Below are 12283 nucleotides of genomic sequence, written 5' to 3'. Positions count from 1 at the left end.
GTACTATAGTGTATAATAGAGGAGAGAAAAATTTGATTAAAAGACTAGAAGTAGGTCAGTAAACTCAATTACACCAAAAGCAATTTGAAGTAATAACCAACACTGAGTAGACTTTAAACCAGTTATATCGTCTTCTCAAATAGTCAGAATACTCATTTTGCACTATTTGGCTATAATGGCCGGGTCTCATTTATCAACCATTTTTCTGCACGGTACTCGCCTAGGCTCCTCAATTTTCCAGCAAAAGTGGCCCGAATGTTGGAATGGTAATGGTTGATCCAGTCAATTTCCAGTCCACTCAAGTAATACTTGTCAATTAGCTTACGACAGAAAGGAACATGAGTCAAATATTTGAATGCCAACATTGGTTTTCCATTTCTGTCAGTGCTTGAATGCTCAATTATCTCCAATTCACTTTCTATTCGAATTCCAAGTTCTTCTTTTTCAAGATAAACTCCCGGTTCATCGGTTAAAATTCCTCCAACTTTAAAGACGTTTTGTGTTGAAGATCCACCAGTAGTTGTGGAGATGTACAAAGGACCCTCGTGAGCATTCCCAAAGCTTCCTACTCCGTGGCCGGTTCCGTGGTTGAAATCTAGTCCTTCGTTCCACAAAGGTTGACGAGAATAAGCATCTAGAATAGAACCACAGGATCCACCCGAAGGAAAAACAGCTGTTGCAACAGCCAAGTGGGACTTCAAACCTAGCGTATAGAGCTTCCTGAGTCTGTCCGTGACCCCATTGTAGCCAAATTTGTAGGTTCTGGTGATATCGGTTGTTCCCTCCAAATAATGAGCACCGGAATCAAGAAGAAAAACCTTTGTAGGATCAATTATTTTACAGTTTTCTTTGGTGGGAGCATAGTGGATGATAGCAGCGTTTGCTCCCAGTGGACGCTATGGTTTCATAAGACAATCCCTTGAAGTTGGGCATTTGTTCTCGAAGAGCGTAAATTTTTGAGGCAGCATCGAATTCGGTGATTTTTTGATTTTTCTCCAACAATTGCTGCTCAAGCCATGAACCGAGGATTATGAACACTAGAGAGTCTTTGTGCTGGGCAACTGTAGCGTTGAAAAGCTCGGTTTTGTTCTTGACGATCTTCAAAAATGACACCACAGAGTTGTACTGAGTATCCAAATGTTTGACTGCTTCAGAAACAGCATAGGTGGTTGATGCTTTATCAGGAAGTATAAGCGCTGAATCCTTGTTAAGCAGCTTCAAATCAGCAAGGAAATCAGAAGTATCTTTGCTTTCAAGTCCATCAATGGACTTTAGGTAATTTTTCACATTCGACAATTTTTCACGGTTGATGTACAATGTCACTTTTCGGTGGTCCACGATAATATAACTGAAAAAAACAGGAGAAAAAGGAATGTCTGTGTCAGCACGAAGGTTCAAAAGCCATGCTACTTCGTCAAGAGCCGAAATGATCAAATGGGTTCCTCCAAGTTTTTCCATTTCGCTGCGCACACGAGCGATCTTATCGTTAGCAGATTCTCCACTGTATTCAAGCGGAAGCTCATAAATTGGGTCGAGAGACCGCTGGGGCTTGTTCTCCCAAATCTCATCCACAAAATTGACTTCTAGAATTGGTTCAAACTTGAAATTTCCAGCCATGCTTCTGAACCGCTCTCCGGTGGACAAACTGATGAGTTCTGGATCACACGAAATCACGTTGCTAAACCTACTTTGCTCTGCTTTCCTCACAGCATATTCCTGCCACGTAGGGTAGCCAGCAGCACCTTGCTTCAAAAGAGTCCAATGATTTGGATCTAGTTCCTTTTCGGCCTGGAGAAAGTACCGGCCATCTGTCGACAAAGCAGCTTCTCCGGTGAGTTCTGAGGCATCATCTAGGGTCACCACGCATATTCCAGCACTTCCTGAAAATCCACAGAGATACTCTCTTCTTTTATCTGCCAAAGAAGTGTATTCTGACTGATGCTCGTCTTCGGAAGGCACCAAATATACACCCACTCCATAGTCTTTCATGAGCTTACGCAAGGCCCGGAGCTTTTCACCGCTCAGAACGTTGCTTTGCTTCAATTTGGGAGCCTCAAAAGCATGAAGATCATCAATGCTATCATATTCTCGGAAATTGTCTTCTTCGTTAAATCCAAGTAACTTTTCATTTTCCATCAACGAGTCATCATCCCCCTCCAATTTTACTCTGCTACTAAACAACTCCTCAATGGGAAGGCACGAAAACATCGGGAGGTTTTGCTGTGGCGTTCCTGTCAATTGTTATCAATTTAGTCTCAATCCTCATGGTAGAGCCGTACGCTCCAAGGCGCTCGGCCCAAACACCAACTACCCCAGATCAAATTGGTTATCCACCCATACACCGCACTCAAATTCAAATCAATGCAACGCGAAGACGCGCACAAAACACGTCTTTCACCATGGGCCGTTTAGTAGGCTTGGAGCTTTACAACTTCAAATCCTATCGAGGAACATGCAAAGTGGGCTTCGGGGACTCGTTTTTTACCTCCATTATTGGTCCGAATGGAGCCGGAAAGTCAAATATGATGGACGCAATTTCGTTCGTTTTAGGCGTAAATTCGTCTCAATTACGGTCTAGAAATCTCCAGGATTTAATCTACCGGGGAAGAATTGGTGGAGATTCAGCTGCAGATACAAGTTTCGAACACTCAAATCCAACTTCGGCATATGTAAAGGCCATCTACGAAAAAGACGATGGTCTGCAATTGGAACTCAAAAGAACTATAGGATCCAGTGGAAATGGAGACTACAAGATCAACAATAAGAATGTGACGGCGTATCAGTACTCCATGGTATTGAAAGAGGAAAACATTTTGATCAAGGCAAGAAACTTTTTGGTGTTCCAAGGCGATGTGGAGCAAATAGCATCGCAGTCACCTCGCGATCTTGCCCAGCTCATTGAGACCATCAGTGGCTCGGGAGAACTTAAACCAGAGTACGATAAACTCAAAGATGAATATGATGCCGCGCACGAGTTTACTACCCAGGTCTTTCTGCACAAGAAAACGTTAAACTCGGAATCGCGTCAATATAAAGAGCAGCTTGCCGAGAAGGAAACGTTCGAGACAAAGTTGCAGGAACGCGTCGATATCACGAAACTTCTTCATTTGTACAAGCTTTATCACAATGAGCAGAAACATGCTCAAATATCCAGTGAGATTGGTTCCAAAACTGAAGAAATTGCAAAGCTCGAACTGCAAATAGAAGAGAAGAAGGAACTCTACGACAAATTGGTATCGGCTCAAGCGAAAGATGTGCTTCGCCAAAAGAAGTTTTCTCTGCAAATCGCTTCTTTAGTGAAGAACATCGAACTGGAACGTAAGAATCTCATACCAATCGATGCTTCCAAAAGGTCTTTGATGGCCAAGGTTAACCAACTCAAGTCGAAGCAAAAGGAACTAACTCTGGAAATGACTTCTCGCAAGAAAGCAGTGACCAACCTTGAGAAACAGCTCAAGGATTCGGAGCGTCTTTACAAGGAGTTCCAAGACAAAATTTCTCTGGCTTCCAATATAAAAGTTTCCCCACAATGCCAGCAAGATTATGAGTCTTTGCGTGCAGAGTATCTCGCTTCTGGAGGCGCACAATTGGAAGAGAAGCTCAGCTTGGTACACAATGATCAAGAAGCCCTTGAGGTGACCTTGACTAATTTGAGACGACAACTAAAGACTGCTGAGTCAAGGAAGGAAAAACTAGAAATTACTATCGAGACTGAACTTTCCTACAAGCGCGATGAGATAGCATCCAGAATCAGCGATGTACAAGGTGACATTTCGTCTGCTGAGGTCTCTCGCTCCAAGCTTATCAGTCAAAAAGAAGAGCTTTCTCGCCAGGAACTCGACCTCAACTCTAAGCTTCGAGACGTCTTGTTAAAACTCGATGAACTCTCTTCTCGACGGAGGGAGTCAAACAAGCAGAAGGCTTTGAGAGAGAATGTCGCTATGCTCAAACGGCATTTTCCCAAAGGTGCTATACGTGGGCAGCTTTATGACTTGGTGAGACCAACGAACCAAAAGTACGAAGAAGCTTTGCTGACTACTTTAGGACGCAATTTTGACTCTATCGTTGTTGAGACTGCGACTATAGCCCACAAGTGCATCGAGATTCTCAAGGAGAGAAGATCTGGAGTAGCAACATTCATTCCGTTGGACTCTGTGACTAGCGACCCCATCAACTTGAGCCATTTGCGTTCACTTCATCCCTCTGCTAGACCAGGCATTGATATTGTCGAGTATGACGATCCAGAATTAGAACAGGCTATTCGGTATGTGGTGGAGGACACCATAGTTGTCGACGATATCAATTTAGCACGCTCATTGAAATGGGGTGGTGGCTCTTCATTGAAAAATAAACTTGTAACGCTCGATGGATCTGTGATTCTGAAGTCTGGTATCATGAGCGGTGGAAGACAGAAAGAAAGGTCCTCATCCTTTGTACAGTGGGATAAGAATGAGTGGAATAAGTTGTCGCAAGTGAAGGAAGAGCTCGCGGTGAAACTTGCATCACTTTCTGAGCAGCGTCCCAAGGAAATGGAGATCAATGACCTTGCTGAAAAGGTTATTGCGTTGGAAGATAATATCCAATTATTGACAGGTCAACGAGAAGCTATCGAAAGAGCCATCCAGGATAAGAAATCTGAGATAGAGTACCAGGATAAGCTCATCGCAGACGTGAACACATCCATAGAGGAAAAGATGCAATTGAAGCAAGAAATCGAAGAAGAAATCAATTCGTGCGAAGAGGAAGTTACATCATTGCAGAATAAGATTTATGATGGTTTCTGCAAGAAATATTCATTCGCTAATGGTATTACTGACTACGAAGATAAATATGGATCAGCGTTACGTCTGAGAGCCAAGGAGAGGATGCAGTACTCCAAGGCAATTTCAACTTTGAAGAACAAACTCGAATTTGACCAAGAGTCTGTGGAGGAAACGCAGAATAGGCTAGATGATCTTGCTGAGAGAATTTTGAAAATTGAGGGCCAGATAGTGGAAAAGTTGGATGAGAAGAGCCTTAAGGAAAGCGATGTCGACAAACTCGAAGCGGAATTAGAAGTTCTACAATCTGAAAAGGATCAATTTGACACTCAAGTTGCCAGCAAAACCAAAGCGGCGGAAGAAATCGACTCGCAAATCACAGATATCAAAGATGAGCTAGCGTCTGAATCACGAGCTGTTGCAGGTATGGAGGAGTCACTTTTAAACGTTGACATGGAGCGTATTTCCGTTCTCAAATCATGCAAAATTGATGGCATAAATGTACCGCTTAAGGACGGTCTACTCGAGACGTTTGAGATTGACGAAACCATGGATCATATTCTGGATCATATATATTCCATTGAGGTGGACTATGATCTTTTGCAGAAGCGGTTGCGTGACAACTATAGTTACAAGGTGGAAGCAGAAATGGCTGCAAAGATTGAATCGATAACAGAGGAGTTGGAGCAATTGGCACCCAACGCAAAAGCAACAGAGCGTCTAAAGGAGGTTGAAAAGAAGCTCAAAAGCTACGACCGGGATCACACGAAAGCACGACAAGCGGAGAACAAAGCATACGAGAAATTCAAAAAGGTTACTGAGAATCGACTTCGCATGTTCATGACAACTTTCAACCATCTTGCTGAAAAGATAGACTTCATATACAAGGAATTGACCAGATCGTCATCTTCGCCATTTGGCGGAGTTGCTTCTTTGACCTTGGAAGACGAGGAAGAACCATACAATGCTGGTGTTAAATATCACGCTATGCCACCAAGTAAACGGTTCCGTGATATGGATCTTCTTTCAGGAGGAGAAAAAACCATGGCTGCTTTGGCTTTGCTATTTGCAATCCACTCGTATCAACCTTCGCCCTTCTTTGTTTTGGACGAGGTAGATGCTGCTCTTGATGTTGCAAACGTCAATCGTATAGCGACTTACATCAAGAACCATGCCGGACCCAATTTTCAGTTCATTGTTATTTCGTTGAAAAACACTTTGTTTGAGAAATCTGACGCTCTTGTTGGAATTTATAGGGAGCAGCAGGGCCAATAGCTCAAAAACCCGTCACCTTGGACCTCCGTGAGTATCCAGATGAAGATGTTGCAGTCGATACTGCTGCTTGATGTTACCTGCAGTCCCGGAAATATTGATTTGCAGCCTGAAAAAAAAGCTGTGAGCCAAATGCTTTCTCGAGTGAAGTTATGCCGAATACGACATTCGCTTATTGTGAGATCATACACTACTAATACCTTTGCTAAATATCATGCTTACGATACCAGAACAAGAAGAACTATGAAACAAGCACGTAAGACTCGAGTGAAAAATTCGAGCTTCGCGGACTTAGCTGCAAGTGACAACATCTTTCAGATGGAAATAGCAGACTTTCTTTCACAACAAGCACTCAATCTCGAGGTTGTGGAGAATGGTTCGGACACAATTGAACAGTTTAATAATAGAAGATCAAGACCCGTTATTCAGCTTGACGCAACCGTACTCTACCAGACTGCAAACGGTGATGGATTAGCTTTAATTTCGAAAGGTGCTTACCTTGGATACGCTGAGACAGGTTTTACTGTGGTACAAATACCAAAAGCTCTTGTTGGTGATAATGTCAAAATTCAAGTTAAGCGTCTCTATCGTTTTTTTGCTGAAGCTGAGGTGATAGGCTTCAATACAGAGACAAGTCCACTACGTAACAACGATTTAATTGTTTGCTCACATTTTGACAGCTGCTCCGGGTGTCAGTTCCAAATGGTAAGCTACGACGAACAATTGAAATTGAAACAAGCTACAATTCAAAAAGCGTACAAATTTTTATTCCCTGATCAACCATGGTCGCCAGATACGTTTGGGATGGTTGTTCCTTCTCCTTTACAGTATGCGTACCGAAGCAAACTAACGCCGCATTATCATTTTCAACGAGAAAATTTCACCAATAAAACTGTGCCGAATATTGGGTTTCAGCACTCTAGCAAAGACAAGGGAATCGTTGATATTCACGAGTGTCCTCTAGCCACTTCCACCGTTGAAAGTGCACTCTCTGAAGTACGTGAAGAAACTCAAAATTCCATAATGGCCAACTACGAAAACGAAGCAAAGCAAAAAGGAGCCACCTTGTTTCTTCGTGAGAGCTTGCGCATAAACTCTCAAACTGGAGAATCGTCCAAAACTTGTTTGACAGACTCAAAGAAAGTGTGCACTGAAAAGATTGGAGAGTCAATATTTCAGTTTCCTGCCAATGAATTTTTTCAAGTAAATTCGTCAATTTTGCCGGATGTGGTTGACTTTGTTCGTTATTCGATGTCTTCCAAAGGAATCAGAAACATTGTCGATGCATACTGTGGCTCTGGATTCTTTGGCATATCTTTAGCTAATGATGTGAAGAATGGAAAGGTTGTGGGTATTGAGATTTCACGCCAGGCGATCAAGTATGCAACTCATAATGCTAAGCTAAATGGTTTAGCTGTACCGCAGCATGTGCAGTTCATAGAGGGTACGTCGAATGCTATCTTCAAGCACGAGAGTTTCTTGTCTGCTAAACTCAATCCCGAAGAAACTATGGTGATTATAGATCCTTCTCGGAAGGGTTCTGATGAAAGTTTTCTACAACAATTGCACGAATTTGGTCCCAAGCTCATCGTTTATGTGAGTTGCAACGTTTTCAGCCAAGCAAGGGACCTTCAGTACTTCACGGCAATGCTGCAAAAGTACACTGTTCATGAAGTTATTGGGTTTGACTTTTTTCCGCAAACGAAACATGTCGAGTGCGTAGCGGTGTTGGAAAGAAACTATGAATAAACTATTAATCTTCTGCTATTTATTGGAATGCTACACATTGTCGGAATTGGCAATCAATTCTTCAAGAATTGTGGTGGCAGATTCAATTCCCCATTCAACCCGTGCCCGCTGCTTGGCACTAGTGACATACTCACTAGTTTGCAACTTTTGAATGAATAGTTTGAGACCCTTCATCAATGTGGGCTCTTGGCTCATCTTCGAAAGAAGAGAGAGATGAAGGGAATCGTCCATGGACTTGCCGTGCTTGGATTTCTTGGCTACTCGGTCAAAGAATGTGACAAAAGCAAGCTCCAAGAACACCGTCAAGTCTCCACTTGCTGTTAGAAAGTTGACATTTTTGAGCAAGTGTAACGGAAGACTTTCCTCTGAAAAAAGGAACCCGAAAAGACGTCCCAAATTCAAGGCTCTCTTGAGTTGCTGTTCATCATCGAGGTCTTCATTGAGCGGAAAATCCTCAGGCTCAGAATCATCGTCCTGGGACCCGTCGAGCTCTTTTATCAAGTCCCACAACATGAACTGTAACGACTTTCTGTGTGAATGGCTCTCACATAGCTTGCTGGCTAGCAAGCCGTAGTATGGATTCCACGCCGGCTCCACGCTGGCACAGTGCATGAGAATTCTAGGTATATCCTTTTGCTGGGCTTTTTTGAGGCCTAACTTGTCCAACTTGGTAATAGCGTCCATATAGTCTTCAGCAGACATAATTGAAATAAAAACTGCCCTTCTGACATCTGTATTCATTCGTTGAGCTTTTGCTAGTTCTAGCCAATTGGGCTCTGAGAGATCCATATCGACAGGCTCGTTGACTTTGAAGTCTTCTTTTTCTTCTTGATTGCTTCCTTTCCATGCTGAACCGACCAACCACCATTTGCCAACGGTATCGATATTTCTGATATCCGAAATTGAAACCTGAATGGGATCGTTGAGCTTGGAGCTTTTTATGGATGAAAGGTATTTTCTGAGTCTGGTAATCAACTGGAAAGTTGCCTCGGAATGTATTTTAAGTTTATTATTTTTCAATGAAGAAATGGTTTCCACCAAAAATTGAAGTCTGGTTGATTTGAGGTCTTTTGGTATATTTGCAGCGGCTTTGTTGGTGAGAACAACGATTTCCTTGAGCGCCGAAGGGTCTTCGGACCGGAGCTGGTTTCCAGAAGTTCTTATTAAACGAAGCAAAATTTCCGCATTATCTTCACCGAGATCATTGATGAACAATTTGATAAAATCATAAATTAAGTTGGCTGAAACCAACCCAAAAGCATAGACAGACGACAAGAGCGTGATGAGGTTGAATCTCGCTTTATTCTGGTCATCGCTGGAATCATATTTTTCCACTAAAGTTTGAATAAAATAAGCTCCAAAATCGATGCCTCGAATGCGATAAATGGCTGCAACAACGGCAGCATGCAAATACACAAAAGTGTCTAGTAATCTTCCCTGCAGCACAATACTGTCTATGACAATACTAGTAATGGTTTCGTTGACAATTTGCCGAGGATTTGAAGAAAATTGTCCAATGATCTCATTGACAATAGATGATATGTTTGACTCCGAAAGCTTGTTCAATGGTCCTTTGATAGCACGTTTGAGAGCAATGTTCTCCGAAGACTCACTTTCCTGCTCTCTGCGAACTGCTGGTGGAATATACTTTGTAGGAGCCACATATGGATTTTCTGAGCCACCATCTGAATCTGAGCCACTTTCACTTTCAGACGAAAAAGATTCATTCAGTTCATTTTCTGACAAATTGAAATCTTCTGAGTTTTCTCCACCTTCTTCTCCCTCCTCAGCACTTTCAGCACCTATTTCGTCAATAAAATCAAGTCCGTCAAGTAAACCACCCACAACATCGTTCTCATCTTGTGCAGTCAATTTGCCTTTTTTACCACCTTTCAAGCCGAGTTTCTTTGACCAGTACGCTATATCTTGCTCGTCCTGTTCTAGCTGTCTCATAGTGTGGCTGTCGACCGGAGCAACCGGTTCATTTTTTGATTTCTTGATGGCCTTTCTCTCCTCTTTTTTTGAATTCTTCGATTCCTTTTTCTTCTTCTCTTCTTTGATTTTTCGAAGCTGCTCTAGCGGGTCCTCCTTCTCCTTCGCTTTGTGTGCTTTGATCTTGCGGAGTTGTTCCAAAGGATTGTCCACCATCTCAAGGTCACCATAGTCATCTTCATCGGACTCTCCAAAATCATCACCAAAATCGCTGTCAAAATCGCCCGAGTCATCAGCACTGCCAAGAGTATCTTGGTCATTCTCGTCGCTTTCAAACCCTCCAAAATCACTTTCTTCACCAACTTCCAGTTCACTTTCATCATCGTGAGCTTCTTCATTGGTTAATTTTTTACGGCTTTTTTGTCGTTCTTTCGTCCCTTTGACACTTTTGGGTGTTCTTTCAGCACCATAATTACCATTTTCATGCTTTATTGCGGACTTTTGTCCATTTTTCGTTCCATTTTGGCTCCTCTTTTGCTTCTTGATCTGCCGTTCTTCCTTGCGCTTATCCTTCCGGTTGGTTCTACGCTTCCTGGCTACAAACTGGCGTTCATCGTGCTCGCCGTTTCCGCTCAGCGTCTTTATTTGATCCAAAATCTGCCCTGGAAGCCGTATTCCATGGGTCGACATCTAGTATGTGAACTGCGATGAGCATCTCAGATAGAGAAATGGACTGCAGATACCTCACTATTCTGCAGTACCAACCCCAACACAATTTTTATCGCGATCGCAATTGCCACATGAAGCTCAGTGATCTCAAATTCAGGTTGGACCTAAAGGTTTTGAGCGATCTTTTCTTCCTCACGGGAGCAGGTCTCCTGATGTACTACTTGGTAACCCATCTTTTGGAGAGCGATGGACCTGTAGGAAGTAAGGAAAACAGAAAAAAAGGTGCCGGTATTTTCAAGCGACTTCAAAGTTCTCACCCTTCCTTACGGTCTTTGAAGCTCAACGAGTACGAGAAGCTGCTTCTTAACAACTTGGTGAGTCCGGAGGAAATTGCCGTGAATTTTGCCGATATTGGTGGACTTGAAGATATTATCAGTGAGCTTCAAGAACTGGTCATTCTTCCCTTAACAGAACCAGATTTATTTGCTGCCCATTCCACTTTGGTGCTGTCTCCCAAAGGAGTTCTTTTCTACGGACCACCCGGGTGCGGAAAAACCATGTTGGCTAAAGCCATTGCCAAGGAAAGCGGTGCGTTTTTCCTTCTGGTTCGCATGTCCACAATAATGGACAAATGGTACGGCGAGAGCAACAAGATTGTAGATGCTATCTTTTCTCTCGCCAACAAGCTCCAGCCGTGCATCATATTTATTGACGAGATCGATCTGTTTTTGCGCGACCGGTCGCTGTCGGACCACGAGGTCAGCGCACTTCTCAAAGCCGAGTTCATGACTTTGTGGGACGGTCTCGTATCCAATGGCCGGGTACTTGTAATGGGCGCTACCAATCGCCACAATGACATTGATCTGGCATTCATGAGACGGATGCCCAAGCAGTTTCCTGTCAGAAAACCCGGAGCCCGCCAGCGCCGCGAGATCTTGGACAAAATTCTCAGCGATACTATTTTGGACCCCAGTTTCGATATAGAGGCGGTGGTTCTGCGGACCAATGGTTACTCGGGATCAGACTTGAAGGAAATGTGCCGCGAAGCCGCCCTCAATTCCATGCGCGAGTACATCCGAAACAACTACAAGAACGGCAAGCGTGTTGGCGATGGAGAGGCCAAGGTGGAGCCGCTTCGGACCCAGGATTTCTTCAAGGATTTGGAAAGTGGGTTAGATTAGTGAAGGTTTCATCTTCATCCACCCACCATTCCTGCAGATGTTCGCGGTATAAAAGCCAAAAATTTTCGCAATTAGGTCAAAGCACTTTATGTGCCCGGCCTCTTCGAAGATCCCCGAACCTAACGGTGGTTCCGGGATTCAAAGCGAAGCCCAGAACAACCCGCATCTACTTCGGTTCGCACGAAGCGACCAATCGAATGATACCGAACTAGGGTGGAACATTGTAGACTAAGTACATAGAGAAGACACTACGGTGAGATTCAGTTTTTGACTTCAGGCTGATTAATACTTGTTACAACTGAAGTGCTCCACGACATTCAGGAAATAATTCGATATTGTGGAAAGAAGTAGGCTGGACGAAGTCAACTATCATGTAGTCAGTATGCATTCTTTATCTGATACGAATTTTTTCGACTGCAAAAGCAGAACATTAGAAAAATAAAAAGGTCGATACTGAAGTGAAGAGGGTCCTTGGTCATTTTGGCAGTGAAATGTTAACTGAATTTCGACATCAGATATAAGGGTAATCAGACTTTTTATTGACTCAAGATGCCTTCAAGGACATTGTAATTATGATTTGATACTGGAGTCTGACCTCAAACAATTGCTTAGAGGACCATGACTGATATCAGATGTATGCAATTATGAAGCGTACAACTCTGTAATCGTTATTGAGCTCAAATAAAGCAGAATCTCAAGCTCCAAATGAAAGACTTAAGA

At 43.1% G+C, this 12283-nt stretch overlaps 5 protein-coding genes across 5 annotated transcripts; 3 read left to right on the top strand and 2 right to left on the bottom strand. All coding sequences in view use genetic code 12, as the record gives it.

Annotated features, from left to right (window-relative positions):
• Positions 1-837: 837 nt before the first annotated feature.
• On the bottom strand, positions 838-2208 carry PGUG_00291 (uncharacterized protein; the record flags this gene model as incomplete). Its single annotated transcript, XM_001486864.1, has 1 exon — positions 838-2208. One exon carries the CDS (start codon positions 2206-2208, stop codon positions 838-840), a length of 1371 nt encoding a protein of 456 aa, XP_001486914.2.
• A 56-nt stretch (positions 2209-2264) lies between these two features.
• Positions 2265-6035, top strand: SMC1 (cohesin subunit; the record flags this gene model as incomplete). The annotated part of the gene is made up of 1 exon (XM_001486863.1): positions 2265-6035. The coding sequence occupies one exon, from the start codon at positions 2265-2267 to the stop codon at positions 6033-6035; it is 3771 nt and encodes a 1256-aa protein (XP_001486913.2).
• A 39-nt stretch (positions 6036-6074) lies between these two features.
• Positions 6075-7781, top strand: PGUG_00289 (uncharacterized protein; the record flags this gene model as incomplete). The annotated part of the gene is made up of 1 exon (XM_001486862.1): positions 6075-7781. The coding sequence occupies one exon, from the start codon at positions 6075-6077 to the stop codon at positions 7779-7781; it is 1707 nt and encodes a 568-aa protein (XP_001486912.2).
• Positions 7782-7811: 30 nt separating this feature from the next.
• Positions 7812-10403, bottom strand: SGD1 (Sgd1p; the record flags this gene model as incomplete). Its single annotated transcript, XM_001486861.1, has 1 exon — positions 7812-10403. The coding sequence occupies one exon, from the start codon at positions 10401-10403 to the stop codon at positions 7812-7814; it is 2592 nt and encodes an 863-aa protein (XP_001486911.2).
• Positions 10404-10420: 17 nt separating this feature from the next.
• Positions 10421-11563, top strand: PGUG_00287 (uncharacterized protein; the record flags this gene model as incomplete). The annotated part of the gene is made up of 1 exon (XM_001486860.1): positions 10421-11563. The coding sequence occupies one exon, from the start codon at positions 10421-10423 to the stop codon at positions 11561-11563; it is 1143 nt and encodes a 380-aa protein (XP_001486910.2).
• Between the last annotated feature and the right edge of the window lie 720 nt (positions 11564-12283).

The sequence above is a fragment of the Meyerozyma guilliermondii genome, genomic scaffold (assembly GCF_000149425.1).
Source record: "Meyerozyma guilliermondii ATCC 6260 scaffold_1 genomic scaffold, whole genome shotgun sequence".
In the NCBI taxonomy this organism is placed as follows: domain Eukaryota; kingdom Fungi; phylum Ascomycota; class Pichiomycetes; order Serinales; family Debaryomycetaceae; genus Meyerozyma; species Meyerozyma guilliermondii.
This window is presented reverse-complemented; position numbering and strand designations above follow the sequence as displayed.